We start from the raw sequence: 14,347 nt of genomic DNA, 5'->3' as shown, positions 1-14,347 counted from the left end.
ACAACTTTAAGCAAATAAACGTGCAAGAAATAGTTCCGATTCTAGCAAGTCAATATTCTTTTTAAGTCTCATCAAAAAATTCCTTGTCGTTTAAAAATAAAGGGAATGCCGCATTATACTAAAGCCGGCCTTTCGACATAAGCTACTTTTCCATACGAACACAGATATGTATCGTGTGTCTGAATGGTAACTGAATAAAATAACTATTTTTTTTTTTAATATTTGATAAATTTATTTACTTTTTATGTAAGTTTCAAGTATTTTTATATTAAATAATTATTATTAGTTATTTAATTATAAATCTATGTATGTACTTATAGTTTTACAAGTAAGTTAACGGCCGTTTGATTACATAGTTAATATATTTTTGTTTTGTTTTGCGATTGCATTTTTTTCTTCATCTAAACGAATGCAATGATTTTGTATTTTCTGACGCGCACTTATAAAAATAATAAAAAATAAAAGTAGAGACAAAAAAAAAAACCAAACAAACAAAAAACATTCTATGGCGACAAGTAACAAATGTATGTATATGTATACTTATGTAGTATGTTGCTATGTATAATTTTAACTTATTTAAAAACATGCATTTAACAAATACTGAATTTTAAATTGATATTTTACATTAAAACATGCATTCAACTCTTTTGTGCCTCAATCTTCCTTCCTTTCACCTATGCATGTAAGTAAGTAAGATCTATTAGGTTTCCATCTTAGAGCGAATAGCGCGTACTATCGTCCGGTTTTACCTCAACTGGTATAGCCTTGACAATGAAACGTCTGCGATTGAGCAGTGAAATTGCACTAGAAGTGGAACTTTCAATGCTGCTGCCATCATCAATAGGCTGTTTGGGTTAAAAGTAAGCAGAAAAGTGTAGAAAATTATTAGAAAGGGTTAGATACTTTTTTTGCTTTAGATATATGTATGTATGTACATAAATAGATATTATTGAGGAAATATCGACCCCTTACCGCTAAAAAGACGTAAGCGACTTTTTTTTTTTGAAAATTTTATTTTTGATTCAGAAATGTATCTACGTAGATGCTCTAGGAATGTTTCTTGCAAAAAAAAGAAAATTTGTAATAAAATGTCACTTACGCCTTTTTGGCGGTTTTTGACTCGATATGTAATACATAATTAGGTTATGCCCATCAATTAGAAAACTCGAAAGCATTTTTCTTAGAAATCTAAGCAATTCCCTCAAATATTCGAGACTTTCGAGGTTTCTGTTGCTTTCTATAGTTAAAGGGAAAATATGCGTAATATAAAAAGCGTAATTTGGAAAAAATTATGATGAAACCAGGGTATATGCTAGATGCTACCTATATTATTATTATCATTTAGTACGCTGTTTTATTGCCAATTTTTTGTGTGCATTAGTAATTGTATGCGTATTTGTGAAGTTAATTCAGTAATCGTGCAGGAAAATGTTAATGGCGTACTAGAGTTATTGCACCTCGTTATACATATGTACATATGTATGTATGTAGGTACGAAGGTGAAAGCAAAGAAGAAAAGTAGCAAACGATAGTGGCAAGCACAGAAAACCACTCAAAATTATACTCACTTAAATTAGCGCAAAAAATGTGTTCATTACTTTGAGACATACATATACATGTATGTAAATCATTTAAAACGCCTTTAATAGGTAGTAAATTACAAAATTCCATTTAGAATGTGAATCACAAGTGCTAATTGCATAAGTCCATTTAAATACATATTAAATTCATTGGCAGCTACATAACTGCGTATGTACTATGTATGTATGCTTGTATTTACACAATATATGTATGTATGTATATATGTGTGCATTTAAAAATGTAAAAATATTTGCATTCTTTTGACTAAAGCGAATTTACAATATTTTTTTTTTGCACTAATCGCTTTCCAAAATTTTAACTATAATCAAAAATTTGCAGCGTATTCTTTAGCAGTTTTTTTCTCTTTAAATCGGTTTAATTTTTTTTTTTTTGGTTTTTTAAATTAAATTAAATATTTTCCATTACTATTTTGGCGTGATTTTTTAGTCTTCTTGCTATATTTAATAAATTTACGCGACGTATTCGATCTGGTTTATCTAAAACGAAATTAAAAAATAAACAAGTACAGTAAAAAATAAATTTTTAATTGAAAATAATATAAAAATTTTTCTCATAAAAGCAGTGTATTGAAATTTGTATGATGTTTGTTTTTATGTTTATATGAATCTCGCGTTAATGAGCATAAAAATATGTGCTTATATTAGAAGATATTAACGTGATGTGTTTAGTTATGTATGCACATAAATATGTTTTTAAGCCAAATACCGCTGATGATGCCATTTATAAAAATTTACTGTTATTAATTAGAAAATTGGTGCTTTTGAAGAGTTTAATATAGTTTTTTTTTGTAAAACAAAGCACATTTGTAAGCCAATACATATATATGCCATCACATAAGCTAGAATATTTGTATGTATAAAAATACTCAACCTTTTCTTCTAATTCATAAAATTTTTGTGGTGCGATTTGTTTTAAACCTGAAAAATTGGAGATATTTCAAACTCGAAAACTTCCGAGAAAATTTTTTATTCAAATTTAAAGAGTTCCGAGATTTTTGAGGTTTTCTTTCATGACAAAAGGGATTGGCCGCATTTGTAGTTGTAGTTTTAGAAATTAAATTTCAAGATACATATACTATATAATTTTCAGCATTTTTTATTAGATTTACACAAATTTCTGTAATCTTAATAATATTGCTGGAATAGGAATACCACACCCAATTCTTTAAGCTGGTATTTTTTCAATTATATATGCATGTTTATCGTTAGTAATATATAGACTGTTTTTTCACTGAATACGTACAACATATGTACATTAAGGTGCATCACTCGCCATAGAAAAAAAAAATTGGTAGTGTTTATCATCGGAATTATAGCATATAACTACTAAATTATAAGACAGCCGCTAAAATATCTCGAAAAACTATTATGCTTTGCCCTGGATCACTTTGAAAATACCGAAAAATATTAGACTTTTTTAAGAATAAAATTAGGTCTTAAACTATTTTTCCGAAAAACTCACCTCAGATAATAGCAGAATTTAAGAATCAAGGTCTGCATAAAAATGTTTAAGACTTTTATTTACGGAATCAAAATGTACAGATTTTTGGAGGTATGTATGTTTTTCCAAATCGCACCAGCTCACACAAATCTTAAAATTTTTCCTAAATATTTTGGTTGAAGTTTTAAAAAATATTAGATTTTATAATTCCGGCACAGTAACATTTTTTGGTGAGGCACCCTAATGCATGTTCATAAAAACATGGCCGATTCTATAGGCACTTAAAAATATAATAATTAATATAACGCTATAAACCCCAAAAACGCAAGGGCAACGTTACAAAAATTTAAATTTATAATAGGGTGGTTCAAAAATGCACGTAAAAAAGTAAAATTGGACTTTTAAAGCTCTCACTCCCTAGGGTTGTTGTTCTATACCGAAAAAACACACACCTATTTTTTTCGAGATCAGAAAATATTTAGAGGTCGCTCAAAGCGCTCAAAGTTTTCCTTGTATTTTATATGAGGAAAAACATGTTTTTGTGGAAATAGTTCAAAAGACTTTAGGGAATAGTACCCAGTTGTTTATTAACATTTTTTTAGTACTAACGATTTTTGTTGGGTCCCTCCATTGCATTTTTTTGTGGTTTTTGGGGGACCTATTAAAAACTTGTTAATATTAAGAAATTGTTAAATAAACAATTATGTATTATTATTGGAAGTCTCCTAAAGCGAAACAGTGGTTTCCGAACGAAAAATATTGATTTTTAAAGAATTCTACACCATTTACCCTAAATAAAATATGTATATGGCGCTTATGTATCCTTTGGGCGCTTTGAGCGACCTCTAAATATTTTTTGATTTCGGAATAAAAATACAGGGATATGTTTTTCTACATATAGAACAATCCTGAGTGGTGAGAGCATTAAAATGTCGACTTTACTCATTTTGGACCACCCTAATGTACATACGTACATATGAATGTATGTATGTGTATAGGTTTCTTATGCGTTTTTTGGTTTTAACAAAGGCACTATTATCACTGTATTTTACTGCAAAACCTCCATCACCTTGTATAATTTCTAATTCTTCAAGCTCTTAACTTTAAACCATTTAATTTAATCGCTTATAATATATGTATGTATACCCAATACACATGCTTGTTTAGTGTTTTATTTAATTTAAAAACAACAAAGAACCCATTAACGCATTTCTTTAGCATTTTAATTTAATAAAGTACAAATGGTAACCTATTCCCCTTTCCATAAGTTTTTAAGTACATTTGGCTGCATCCGAAACCATATTTTACGTATGTATGCATACATATATGTACTTTAATTTTATTGTTTTTGCATTTTACTCCTGAGTACTCACATCAATACAAGCGCACTGACTTTCGTCAAATATTGTGCCAGTCGTACAGGATTGGCTATCACGGCAGACACATCGGCAAGTAGTTTCATCCCAGTATTTGTGCTCTTGCTGGAATAATTAAAACACCAAAAAAAAAAATCAAATGAATTTTCAATGTTAAAATGTGTTATTGTAGTTTTATAAAATTTTAGTGCGACTGAATTAAACTGTACGGGATTAATTAAATTTAATTACATAATTACTTAATTCAATTTAAATTTCAATTTAATTTACTTGAACATAGTTAAATTTAGGAAATTAAATTTTATTAAGTCAATGAATTAAATTATTAAAATTAAGATTTTAAAGTTAATTAAATTTCATCTAATTGTTTTAACTTAACTTGACTGAACTTACCCTAAATTAACTGGACTTAACTTATTTTAATAAACATTTAATATTTATTATAGCGCTTACTTTTCTACCGACAAATGTTACTGTAGAAAGAAAATGCCACTAGTTTCTAAAGCTTAATTAATTAAACATTTTGCATTTCATCTCATATACATCATCCTTACCGATAAACATTTTTGCAGCGCATCCTCATTCGTACACACACAACTGCACATGTCACGACGATAAATTTGGTATGAATTGCAATCCTATATAAAAAGAGTACATATTAAGTAAGTAAATCATATCACTACATTTCCATATGTATGTATGTATGTATGTATGTATGTATGTTTTTTATTTGCTCCACCCTCTTCAAAAGCATTGCATGCAAGACACACCCAATATCCATAAAAAGCAAAGGCTAACAAAGCGACCATACCCGCCTACCTACCTCCGCCTTGATGCGACAGTCACACTGACACCTTGTATGCTGCTCCACCACAACGATCTCCTTGCCACGTATGCGCGTACTGTCGCCATGGTAAATTTTGGTCACCTGAAATGTAATGATACTGTGTAGGTTTTCAAAGCGTTTTGTTTTGTTTTATGCTTGAAACCGCCAAAACTTCAAAAGCAAAAACACACCTCAAAGTTGATTGTCTCGGTTTCGGTGGGTTGACACGACATCAGCTGCGAACCACAGCAGCCGCCACACCGTTTCACGCGCGTACATTTCGGAAAGTAGACGACTTTGGGATCACGTGACGGTTCGAGTGGTGTGAGCGGTACAACGGTGCTCTCGGGTATACAATTAGCTGCCTTGGGTATTTGTACATTTGCTGTAGTAGATATAAAAAAAAAGAGGAACGTGAAACGAGAAAATGGGTTAGAATCTTTGATTCTGATGAGTATAAATTATTGGCTTACCGCGTTCTACACTGCGTCTGAAGGTTCCTAAAAAAAAAAGAGTTGAACAAAAAAATAATAAATACAAAATTAATTTGCTAGTTAGCATAACTTCAGTCAGCTTTAAATATAAAATTATGTGTACTAGTAATTTTAGCAAATTAATCTAGGTGACGTACGCTTGCCCACATTTGACGCCCGCTTGAGCGACAACAATGTCGTCCTCAACGTGTCTTGATTCGCAAATTAATTAACGTCGATCGTCATGTTCACATACATAGGTATTTTCCTTTATTGTGGTTTTCGATTTTTTAATACAGTATATATGTATGTATTTTGAATTTTGGGATTTCACGTTGAGTGAGCGACAACGAGTGGTTTTATCAATGACTTCATTATAAACAAAGTGACAAATTTATGTAAATACAAAATATTTTAATTATTTACCTTGTAAGCCTAATTTTGGATCAATTGTGTCCTTTTCGACGAAACGTTCTATGAATTCCGTTACGTCTGTCACGTTATCCAGTTCTTTGTAGAAGTTCATAAGTTCCTAAAAGAGAAACAAATTTGCATTACTTAACAAATGATGCTGAAAATTTTCTTATTTATGTATTAGTAGATTATTTGTAAAAAAATTTAAAATAAGAAAATAGAGTATATGAACTTTTATTAGAATAAGTCTCTTAAAGCTTTTATAGGGCATATTTTATTAGGTTGTATATGGGTCATCATCTTCAAGGATTCGGTGTGTGTTAATATTTCAGTTTTAAACTTTGTACAAAAATTAGAGAAATTAAAAAAAAGCTTCATCGAAATTCCAAGGTTTTTAATTTTTATATCTGAGGAACTTTTAATTTTTATGGCTTACTAAATTTCAGTATAAAAAATTGCAAGTTTAAAATTGCTAAAAATCCCCTTGAGTTTTGATAACTTATTTTCCTGACGGCGCGCCGCGGCGCACAGTGTTTCGACCGTATGTAAGCAGGTGGCAAAAAGTAGATTAAAAAACCGGTTGGGCTTAGAGAGGGAAAAGTAAAAGTCATAAATACAAAAATTTCACATCATTTACTCCAAGATGAAATTTCTATAAACAAGATTTTAGTGATTCACAAAACGTTGTCATAACTATGAGTAGTCATGTTGTCATAATGTCATAAATTTTTTAATGGCTAAAAAGCAGAGACATAACTATTATAAGAGAAAAGAATAAAAGTCAATCAATAATCATTATATAAAGATAAATTTTGTTCGAGCTATCTATAATTATTATTCAAGGACTTATATTATAAACGTTCTTTCATAATAATTATCAGAGAGATAAATATTTTTAAGTCTTCAAAGACTTTTATTTTAAGAATTATATTATAAAAGTTCTTTCATAACAATTATCATTGAGATAAATATTTTTAAGTCTTCAAAGACTTTTATTTTAAGAATTATATTATAAAAGTTCTTTCATAACAATTATCATTGAGATAAATATTTTTAAGTCTTCAAAGACTTTTATTTTAAGACTTATATTATAAAAGTCTTTTGATAATAGTTATAAGCGCGAAAAAAATTTTGTAAGTCTTAAAAGACGGGACTTTTTCAGGAGCATTTCAGGCTTAGTTGGGGACCAGTTCGGGTCTAGGAGGTGACCAGTTGGGGAGTAGTTTGCGGCCATTTGAGGCTTGGGTTGGGACCCGTTCGGGACTATATACGAAATTTTTTCGCACTCATAACTATTATCAAAAGACTTTTATAATATAAGTCTTAAAATAAAAGTCTTCGAAGACTTAAAAATATTTATCTCAATGATAATTATTATGACAACACTTTTATAATATAAGTCTCAAAAGGTCTTTGAAGACTTAAAAATATTTATCTCGCTGACAGTTATTATGAAAGCCTTAAAATAGTAGTTATCGAAGACTTCAAAAAATTTTCTCACACATAACTATTATTAAAAGACTTATAATTCTTATGAAAATTTGGATGACTTTTTTAAAACTCCACCATGAAATAATTATTATTCTTGTCTCTGCTAAAAGGCCATACTCGTAGTTGAGTATGCAGAAATGCATTCTATATATATACATATATGTAGTATATACATACATAAATACGTATTTTTGCTTTAACTGTAATAATTACATTAACGCACGAACGTTACACCTTTTTTCTAGTCTATATTAGAATTAATAACTCATAGGTTGTGTGAATACCCTTTTCTGCTTTTTTTCTGATTTACCATACTCTATCGCCATTTAAAATCTATTAAATCACAGATAAGTTTTTTAGATGTAAACTACATAAATAAATATAATTTAATCTTAATTAGTTACTTATGTATGTTTGTATGACGGACTTGTGGCAAGCAACGTGTGATTATAAAAATTAATTATGATAATTTTAAATTGATTTGTTTTATATTAATGCTATAGTTGTTTGTACATACATACATAGATATGTGTGCGCATTCATTGCGAATTTGATGATTTGTGCCTTGTTAAAAAAATATGCATATTTATGATTATATGAATACGCGAATGTCTCATGTTGCTGTGTTGTTGTAATGAGACACCCGGCTGCAACTTTTGTTGATTTTAACGCATTTTTTGTCTTAAATTAGCTACCGGTCGAGTTAATAAACTCCGGGCTGGCGTATTTGCCGAGTGACTCATCATGACATTCCATATAAACGACAATCGAAATGTGCTGAAGTAAACAACGGCATCACTTTGCTCAAACCGGTAACCAGTTAGTTGCTAATCAGTTAGCGGTTGAACTAAGCAAGTAAATGGCGCCATTGATTTTTGACCAAGTTCGCACGCGTCTATATACAATATGGGTACAGACAAAATCGTTAATACATATCTATGTATAAGCGTGTGTACAGATTTAGTCGAGCAGGTGTTTAGTACATAACGGTATAACTAAAGTTCAAACTTAACATTTTTTTTTTTTCATTTCATTTTTGCAAAATATTTTCTGCAACTACAAAATATACGAGCAAGTTTTTATTTTCATTTAACTCATTGCGGAATTTGCCGTCACAGCGATTTCAATTTGCTCAAGCGGACGGAAATCGCCGATGACGCGTTCTTTGCCATTCACCGCAATGTCAAAGCAAAAAGATAAAAAAAAAAATGTACACAGAGCGGGCGGTTGTAATGAGCGTTATCTGTGTACATACATACCTCTGTATTGTCGGTAATTAAATGTACATGCAAATACAGTTATTACCTGTCCCCATGTGCTTCTTGACTCTAACTACTAAATGACTGAGTGTAATTTTTAAAATTTGCTGGTTAACACCTTCGCTTGCAGTTGAACATTACACACGTTTTTTTTTATGAAAATAAAATTTCTTTTTTTTTTACGATTTGTTAGCACCGAAATGCAATTTTAATTTCCATGCACTGACTTATTATCAGTTTTTTTTCCTTGGCCGCCGCAGCAGGGTTTTTATATGAAAGTGCGCACTACCACCCACCCGGTAGGACCAAAGTTCGATCCGAGCGACTTAAGAAAAAGTTTCCTTATAGCGATCGCCCACCCGGCAGGTCATTCGGAGTTGGCATAGAACAGAACAGTCCTTTGTGTAATAACAAAAAGTAGCACACCACAAATTAGAGGATATGCTCGGTCTCTTTAGATTTCATCGGGATATTTTGTAAATATTTATCTCTTGGTACATGAAAACTAGGGTGGATCCAAAATCCATTTTTTTAGAATTTTTAGTACTAATAGCAAAAATATGGTTCATTATGCCTTATCTGTGCGAAAGATGAAAAATTTTGGTCAATACCTAAGTCCATAAAAAGTTCAATGTATTCAAAAAATTGTTTCCTTAGCGGACTTCGATCGCAAATATAATCCTCTGATACCAAAGGACTAATATAATAATAATAATATAATAGATTGGCGCTTACACGTATGTTAGTGTTTGGCCGAGCTTCTCCTCCGATTTGTGGCGTGCGCCTTGATGTTGTCACACAAAGCGGAGGGACCTACAGTTTTACGCCGACTCCGAACGGCGATTGTATTTTTATGAGAAGCTGTTTTTCATGGCAGAAATACACTTGGAGGTTTGCCATTGCATGCCGATGGACGACCGCTGTTAAGAAAAAACCTTTTTTTCTATATTTTTGCGATGTCGCTTTGACCAGGGTTTGAACCCAGGCATTGTGGAGTGGAAGCGCGCACTGCTTACCACTACACCACAGCGGCCGACTAATACTATCCAATATATTTGTAATTTTAGTAAAATAATTAATTTGATTTTTTTAATTATTATTTATGGGTGAAAGTAATTAACAAGTTACCAAAAGTTCTTTTGGGAAAGAAATCACATTTCATTGTGATTTATTAAATTTTTGACAAAATTAAATTTCAAGCCTCTTTATGTCATTCGAAAATTTAATATGTATGAATACCATTCCAATTAGCTGTTTTAAAATCGATTCAAACAAAGTGCATACACTTATTTTTTTGCTCTTAAATCCAACTTCTACAAGCCACTTGTATTTTCGAGCGTGTTTTTCATTCTCTATCCAGTTGTTCATGAATCATGAACGGAAGTTACTGCTTTTCTAAAGTCAACATAAACGTGCTGAAAATTCAAAGCGCCAATTAGTAGCAATTTCTACCTTTTACTGCTTACGGATTTCATTGTTTATTTTATGTGCTGTTTATGTGTGGTGTGTTTTTCTTTATTAACTTTTTAATTGACGTAAGAAATGCGAAATTACGGCGTTTTATCGGCTAATTAAAATTTTTTCGCAATTCCATTATGAAAATATTAAAAATAGTCGCAAAATTAATATACAAACAGATAAACGTATTGAAATGCGTAATTAAATAGAGCTTTCTGTATTCGAATGGGCAAATATAAATAAGAAATTTAATTAATTAGTCAAATGAAGATAGGATTTACGAACTAATCCCTTTAAACATAAAGCAAACACTTGCCCAGTGAAGCGGATTGTAAATTATATTTATATTTGTATATGGCTTAAATTTGTGAATTAAGCGAGTTAAACGATGTAGGGATATAAGTATGCAAGCATGTACATAAGTACATATTTATGTATGTACATATAAGACCTGTAGAATGTCTTATCTGCTGCGGCGCCACCTAATGCCCATGACATTCAGGAAAAGTCAGGTAGTTGAGATAAAAACGAGTCGAAGAGGGTTTAAAGAATTGTTAGCTGGCCTCTCAAAGTTAATTAGGTTTTGCAATTAGTGCTTGAGTTTATTGAAATTGAAAATACATACTTCTATCTTCAATTGCTTTTGGGTATACAGAGATGTACATAAAACATTAACATTTTCTTCAGGAAGGAGGCAGTAAACTCTTTGTGGATAAAGAGCTAAAAAAAAGTTTTTAGAGCATTAAATATTTTGTATAGATCTTAGGCATATATGTATATGTACACTGCCGGCAAAAAGCATTGGCGCAGCGGCTTTTTTACAATACATATATGCAAAAATTTTTATTATAATATTTTTCTGCCAATTTAAAAAAGATGTTATTCGTTCTACAACAAAAAACATAAAAATATAATTTCTAAACTTTGTGCAAAACTCGCGAAAATTAAGCAAATTATCATGCAAATTCTTAACTTTTTAATCAGATTTTTAGATTTTTTTGAGTATGCAGATTGGGCTACAAATACTAAAGTAGAAGTTCTAAGTAGCTACGAATTACCGTTGATTTTTTGACAAATTTTTTTCTCGCAGTCTCTTTCATACAAAGAAAAATTTCGAAAATACTTTATATGGAAAAAAAGCAAAACACCTTTAACAAAAAAAAAAATCTCAAAAATCAATGCTATTTTTGACTACATAACTCCGAACCTGCATTTTTTATACTAGAATTTAATGGGTTACAAAACTGCGTACTCAAGAAAATTCGAAAAAATCTGATTAAGTAGTTGAAAATTTGCATGAAAATTTCTTTAGTTTTCGCGAGTTTTGCACAAAGTTTAGAAATTATATTTTTTGGGTTGTTATTGTACAATGATCCATATTTTTATAAAAAATTAGCGGAAAAATATTACAATAGCTGTGTCAATATTTTTTTCCGGTAGTGTATGCACAAAACAATGCCCAAAAAGTTCCACCTTCGAAACTAAAATATCTTTGCAAGACAATTTTTATTTATTTTTTATTTATTTGTCATACCTTCGGTAATTACACACACAATTTTGTAAATGAAAATTTAATTTCGTTCAGAAAAAATTATAATACACTGATTTTTCGCTTTGTAGGCAACCGAGTATAAAAATATGCAGTCAAAGGTACCGTGGATTTCCCCATTACTGTTTTTTAAACTCAACGAATTTACGAATATTAACCATTTTACATTGAGTAATTTCAATTAGTAAACTTAACAAATTTTTTCCTCATTTCACTTACCACTTCATTTGCACTTTCAACGTCTCTCCGCACCCGCACCCGCGCCAGCGCGTTCGCATTGACATTCTGCGCTGTGTTAGCCGCCGCCGCATCTGCGCTGTGTTTGTTGTATAGGAAACGTGTTGGAATTTCGACGCATTCAATGCTGTTGTGAAGTGTGGAAAAGGTGACGGCGATCAGCAGCAGCCACTGCAGCGAGTGTGACGATGCACATAAATGTTTTATGTGCATTTTCGTTTTTTCCATCGTAATTTTCAAGTTGATATGCTAATGTGTTAATTTATTTAATTTTTGTATGGCTTTTGTTTTTACTTTCTAACAACTTTGCTGTTGTGTTTGTGTTTACTTCTATCACAGATATGTATGTATGTAGGCACTAAATATTTGTGATATGTAATTATTTTGAGACGACAGCAGGCAGGTAAACACAGTCAAACATAAGAATTAACGTTGACATAAATATTTATTTATTTGGTTGATTTTGTTTTTTTACAGCAGCAAGGGTTAGTTTGGCTAATGAACCTGTATGGATGAAAGTGTTTAGTTTAGAAAAAAAAATTAGACAGACTATAAGCAAAGGTACACTTTTGTTTTTAGGTTGCATTTATGTTTGCTTTTAACTTTTGTTTTCTTCTATTTTCACTTTGTGTTGATAGTTTTTTTTTGTTATTTTATTTTTTCCAGCATTTTCTGGCACCTTTAATTCTTGTCTCGCGTTAAAATGTTCGCGCATTGTATCTACATAGGTACGTATTGCTGCGCATGCGCACAGGTGTTTTGTACACAATCACTCACTTTGCTTATTTAACACACACAGTGTCTAGCTTTGTTTGAAAATTGTGATATGACTTGTCAGATTTTTTGGTATATTCACTGTTCTGCTTCTTTTATATGTACATTAGGGTGCACCACACTCCTTACAAAAAAAGGGGTACATACTGTCCTTACATCGGAATTATAAAATGTATTATATTCTTAGGCTATCGCCAAAGTATTTCGGAAAAGCACTTATACTAAGATTTACGTGAGCTGTACCGATTTTTATACATATGCAAATAAAATTATGTAGCAAAATATTTTCCCCAAGAAATCACCTCGGATGCCAGACTAGTTTAAGCTTAAAAATTCAGCATAAAAATGTTTACAAATTGTATCAGCGGAATCAAAATAATGAGATTTGTGGCGATACTTTGCAATTAGTCCAGCTGTCGTAAATCGTAATCTTTTTCCGAAATATTTCATGTAAAACACTGTATAATTCCAGAGGAAAAATCGCAACTTTTTTTGGTGAGGCATCCTAATATACCTTCATACACATGTAAATCTATCTACAGTAGTTTTCACCTGCCGCCAGGTGTTTTTGTTTATATGCTTACATATGTACATATTTTATTTGTATGCACGCACTGTAGTTCAGTAGTGCTTATTAGCAACACCTTGGCCGTGAGTAACCTTTAATGTGCTATGTGTTACTACATAAAAACTGGCTCTCGTCGGTCGATGAGAAGCTCAAGCTTGTAAGATACAAACGAGCGAATAATTCTTATGCAAATATTTGTGCATATACATATTATGTACATATTTATGTACATGGTAGTTTGGTAGTTGGTGTAACCACCACTGCAGCAAGCAAATGTTAATTTTTTACCTAGCCGTTGGCGCCAAAGGACCATCGGCAATGTAAATTTTAATTCTTCAACTGATGTGCTTAAATTAAATCCATAACAACTCAGAAAGAATTTTAAAATGATTTAAAATTGTTTTTAATAAAAAAAATTGTAAACCTAAAGGTAAAATTCGAGTCTGTGTTAAGCTAAGCTTGATTAGATCGGCTTCCATATACCGTTTCTAACAATTTCGAATGAGATTTTACCGTATTCAGCTCTTTCCTTTATAAAAAAAAAATCATATGCCAAATTGTGCGATGTATTTGCAAATGAAGGAAATTGGTGAAGTCTAAGCGTGATTCATAGTACTAGTTCGCTTGGTTCAGCCGTGTGGTGCCAAGAAAATGAAGTCCTACGCTTAAAACTTAACTATAGTGCAATTTTTGGTCCTTTGATTTACAATTCGCTTCAGTTAGGAGAAGAAAGCAGCGATATTCTAGCGTGGCTTTGGGGCTACCTTCGTTCGATTCCATTCACTGCCCCATAAGTACTTATAGTATATACACCAACTAGTATCTTGCAAATGCAGCCTCGGAGGAATCGAAATATATGTATAGTGCAGAGGTGGACAAA

The 14,347-nt window shown here is 31.3% G+C and overlaps 1 protein-coding gene across 4 annotated transcripts in view; it reads right to left on the bottom strand.

Annotated features, from left to right (window-relative positions):
• Positions 1-556: 556 nt before the first annotated feature.
• Pvf1 (PDGF- and VEGF-related factor 1) overlaps positions 557-14,347 on the bottom strand; it is a 28,046-nt gene continuing 14,255 nt past the window's right edge. Inside the window, exons 2-9 of one of the 4 annotated variants that reach the window (XM_017615694.1) lie at positions 12,108-12,629; positions 6,144-6,249; positions 5,718-5,744; positions 5,436-5,629; positions 5,230-5,346; positions 4,973-5,056; positions 4,416-4,523; positions 557-845 (exon numbers count right to left, since the gene is read on the bottom strand). In XM_017615694.1, the coding sequence (XP_017471183.1) occupies positions 714-845; positions 4,416-4,523; positions 4,973-5,056; positions 5,230-5,346; positions 5,436-5,629; positions 5,718-5,744; positions 6,144-6,249; positions 12,108-12,353 (1,014 nt within the window). In that variant the 5' untranslated portion in view covers positions 12,354-12,629 and the 3' untranslated portion in view covers positions 557-713. Of the gene's footprint in view, positions 846-1,956; positions 2,079-4,415; positions 4,524-4,972; positions 5,057-5,229; positions 5,347-5,435; positions 5,630-5,717; positions 5,745-6,143; positions 6,250-12,107; positions 12,630-14,347 lie in introns of those variants that run through there. The other 3 variants (XM_017615696.1, XM_017615695.1, XM_017615697.1) reach the window with 3 other exon arrangements.

The sequence above is a fragment of the Rhagoletis zephyria genome, unplaced genomic scaffold (genome assembly GCF_001687245.7).
Source record: "Rhagoletis zephyria isolate East Lansing unplaced genomic scaffold, Rhagoletis_zephyria_1.1 Rzeph_scaffold_01060, whole genome shotgun sequence".
Lineage (NCBI taxonomy): Eukaryota > Metazoa > Arthropoda > Insecta > Diptera > Tephritidae > Rhagoletis > Rhagoletis zephyria.
This window is presented reverse-complemented; position numbering and strand designations above follow the sequence as displayed.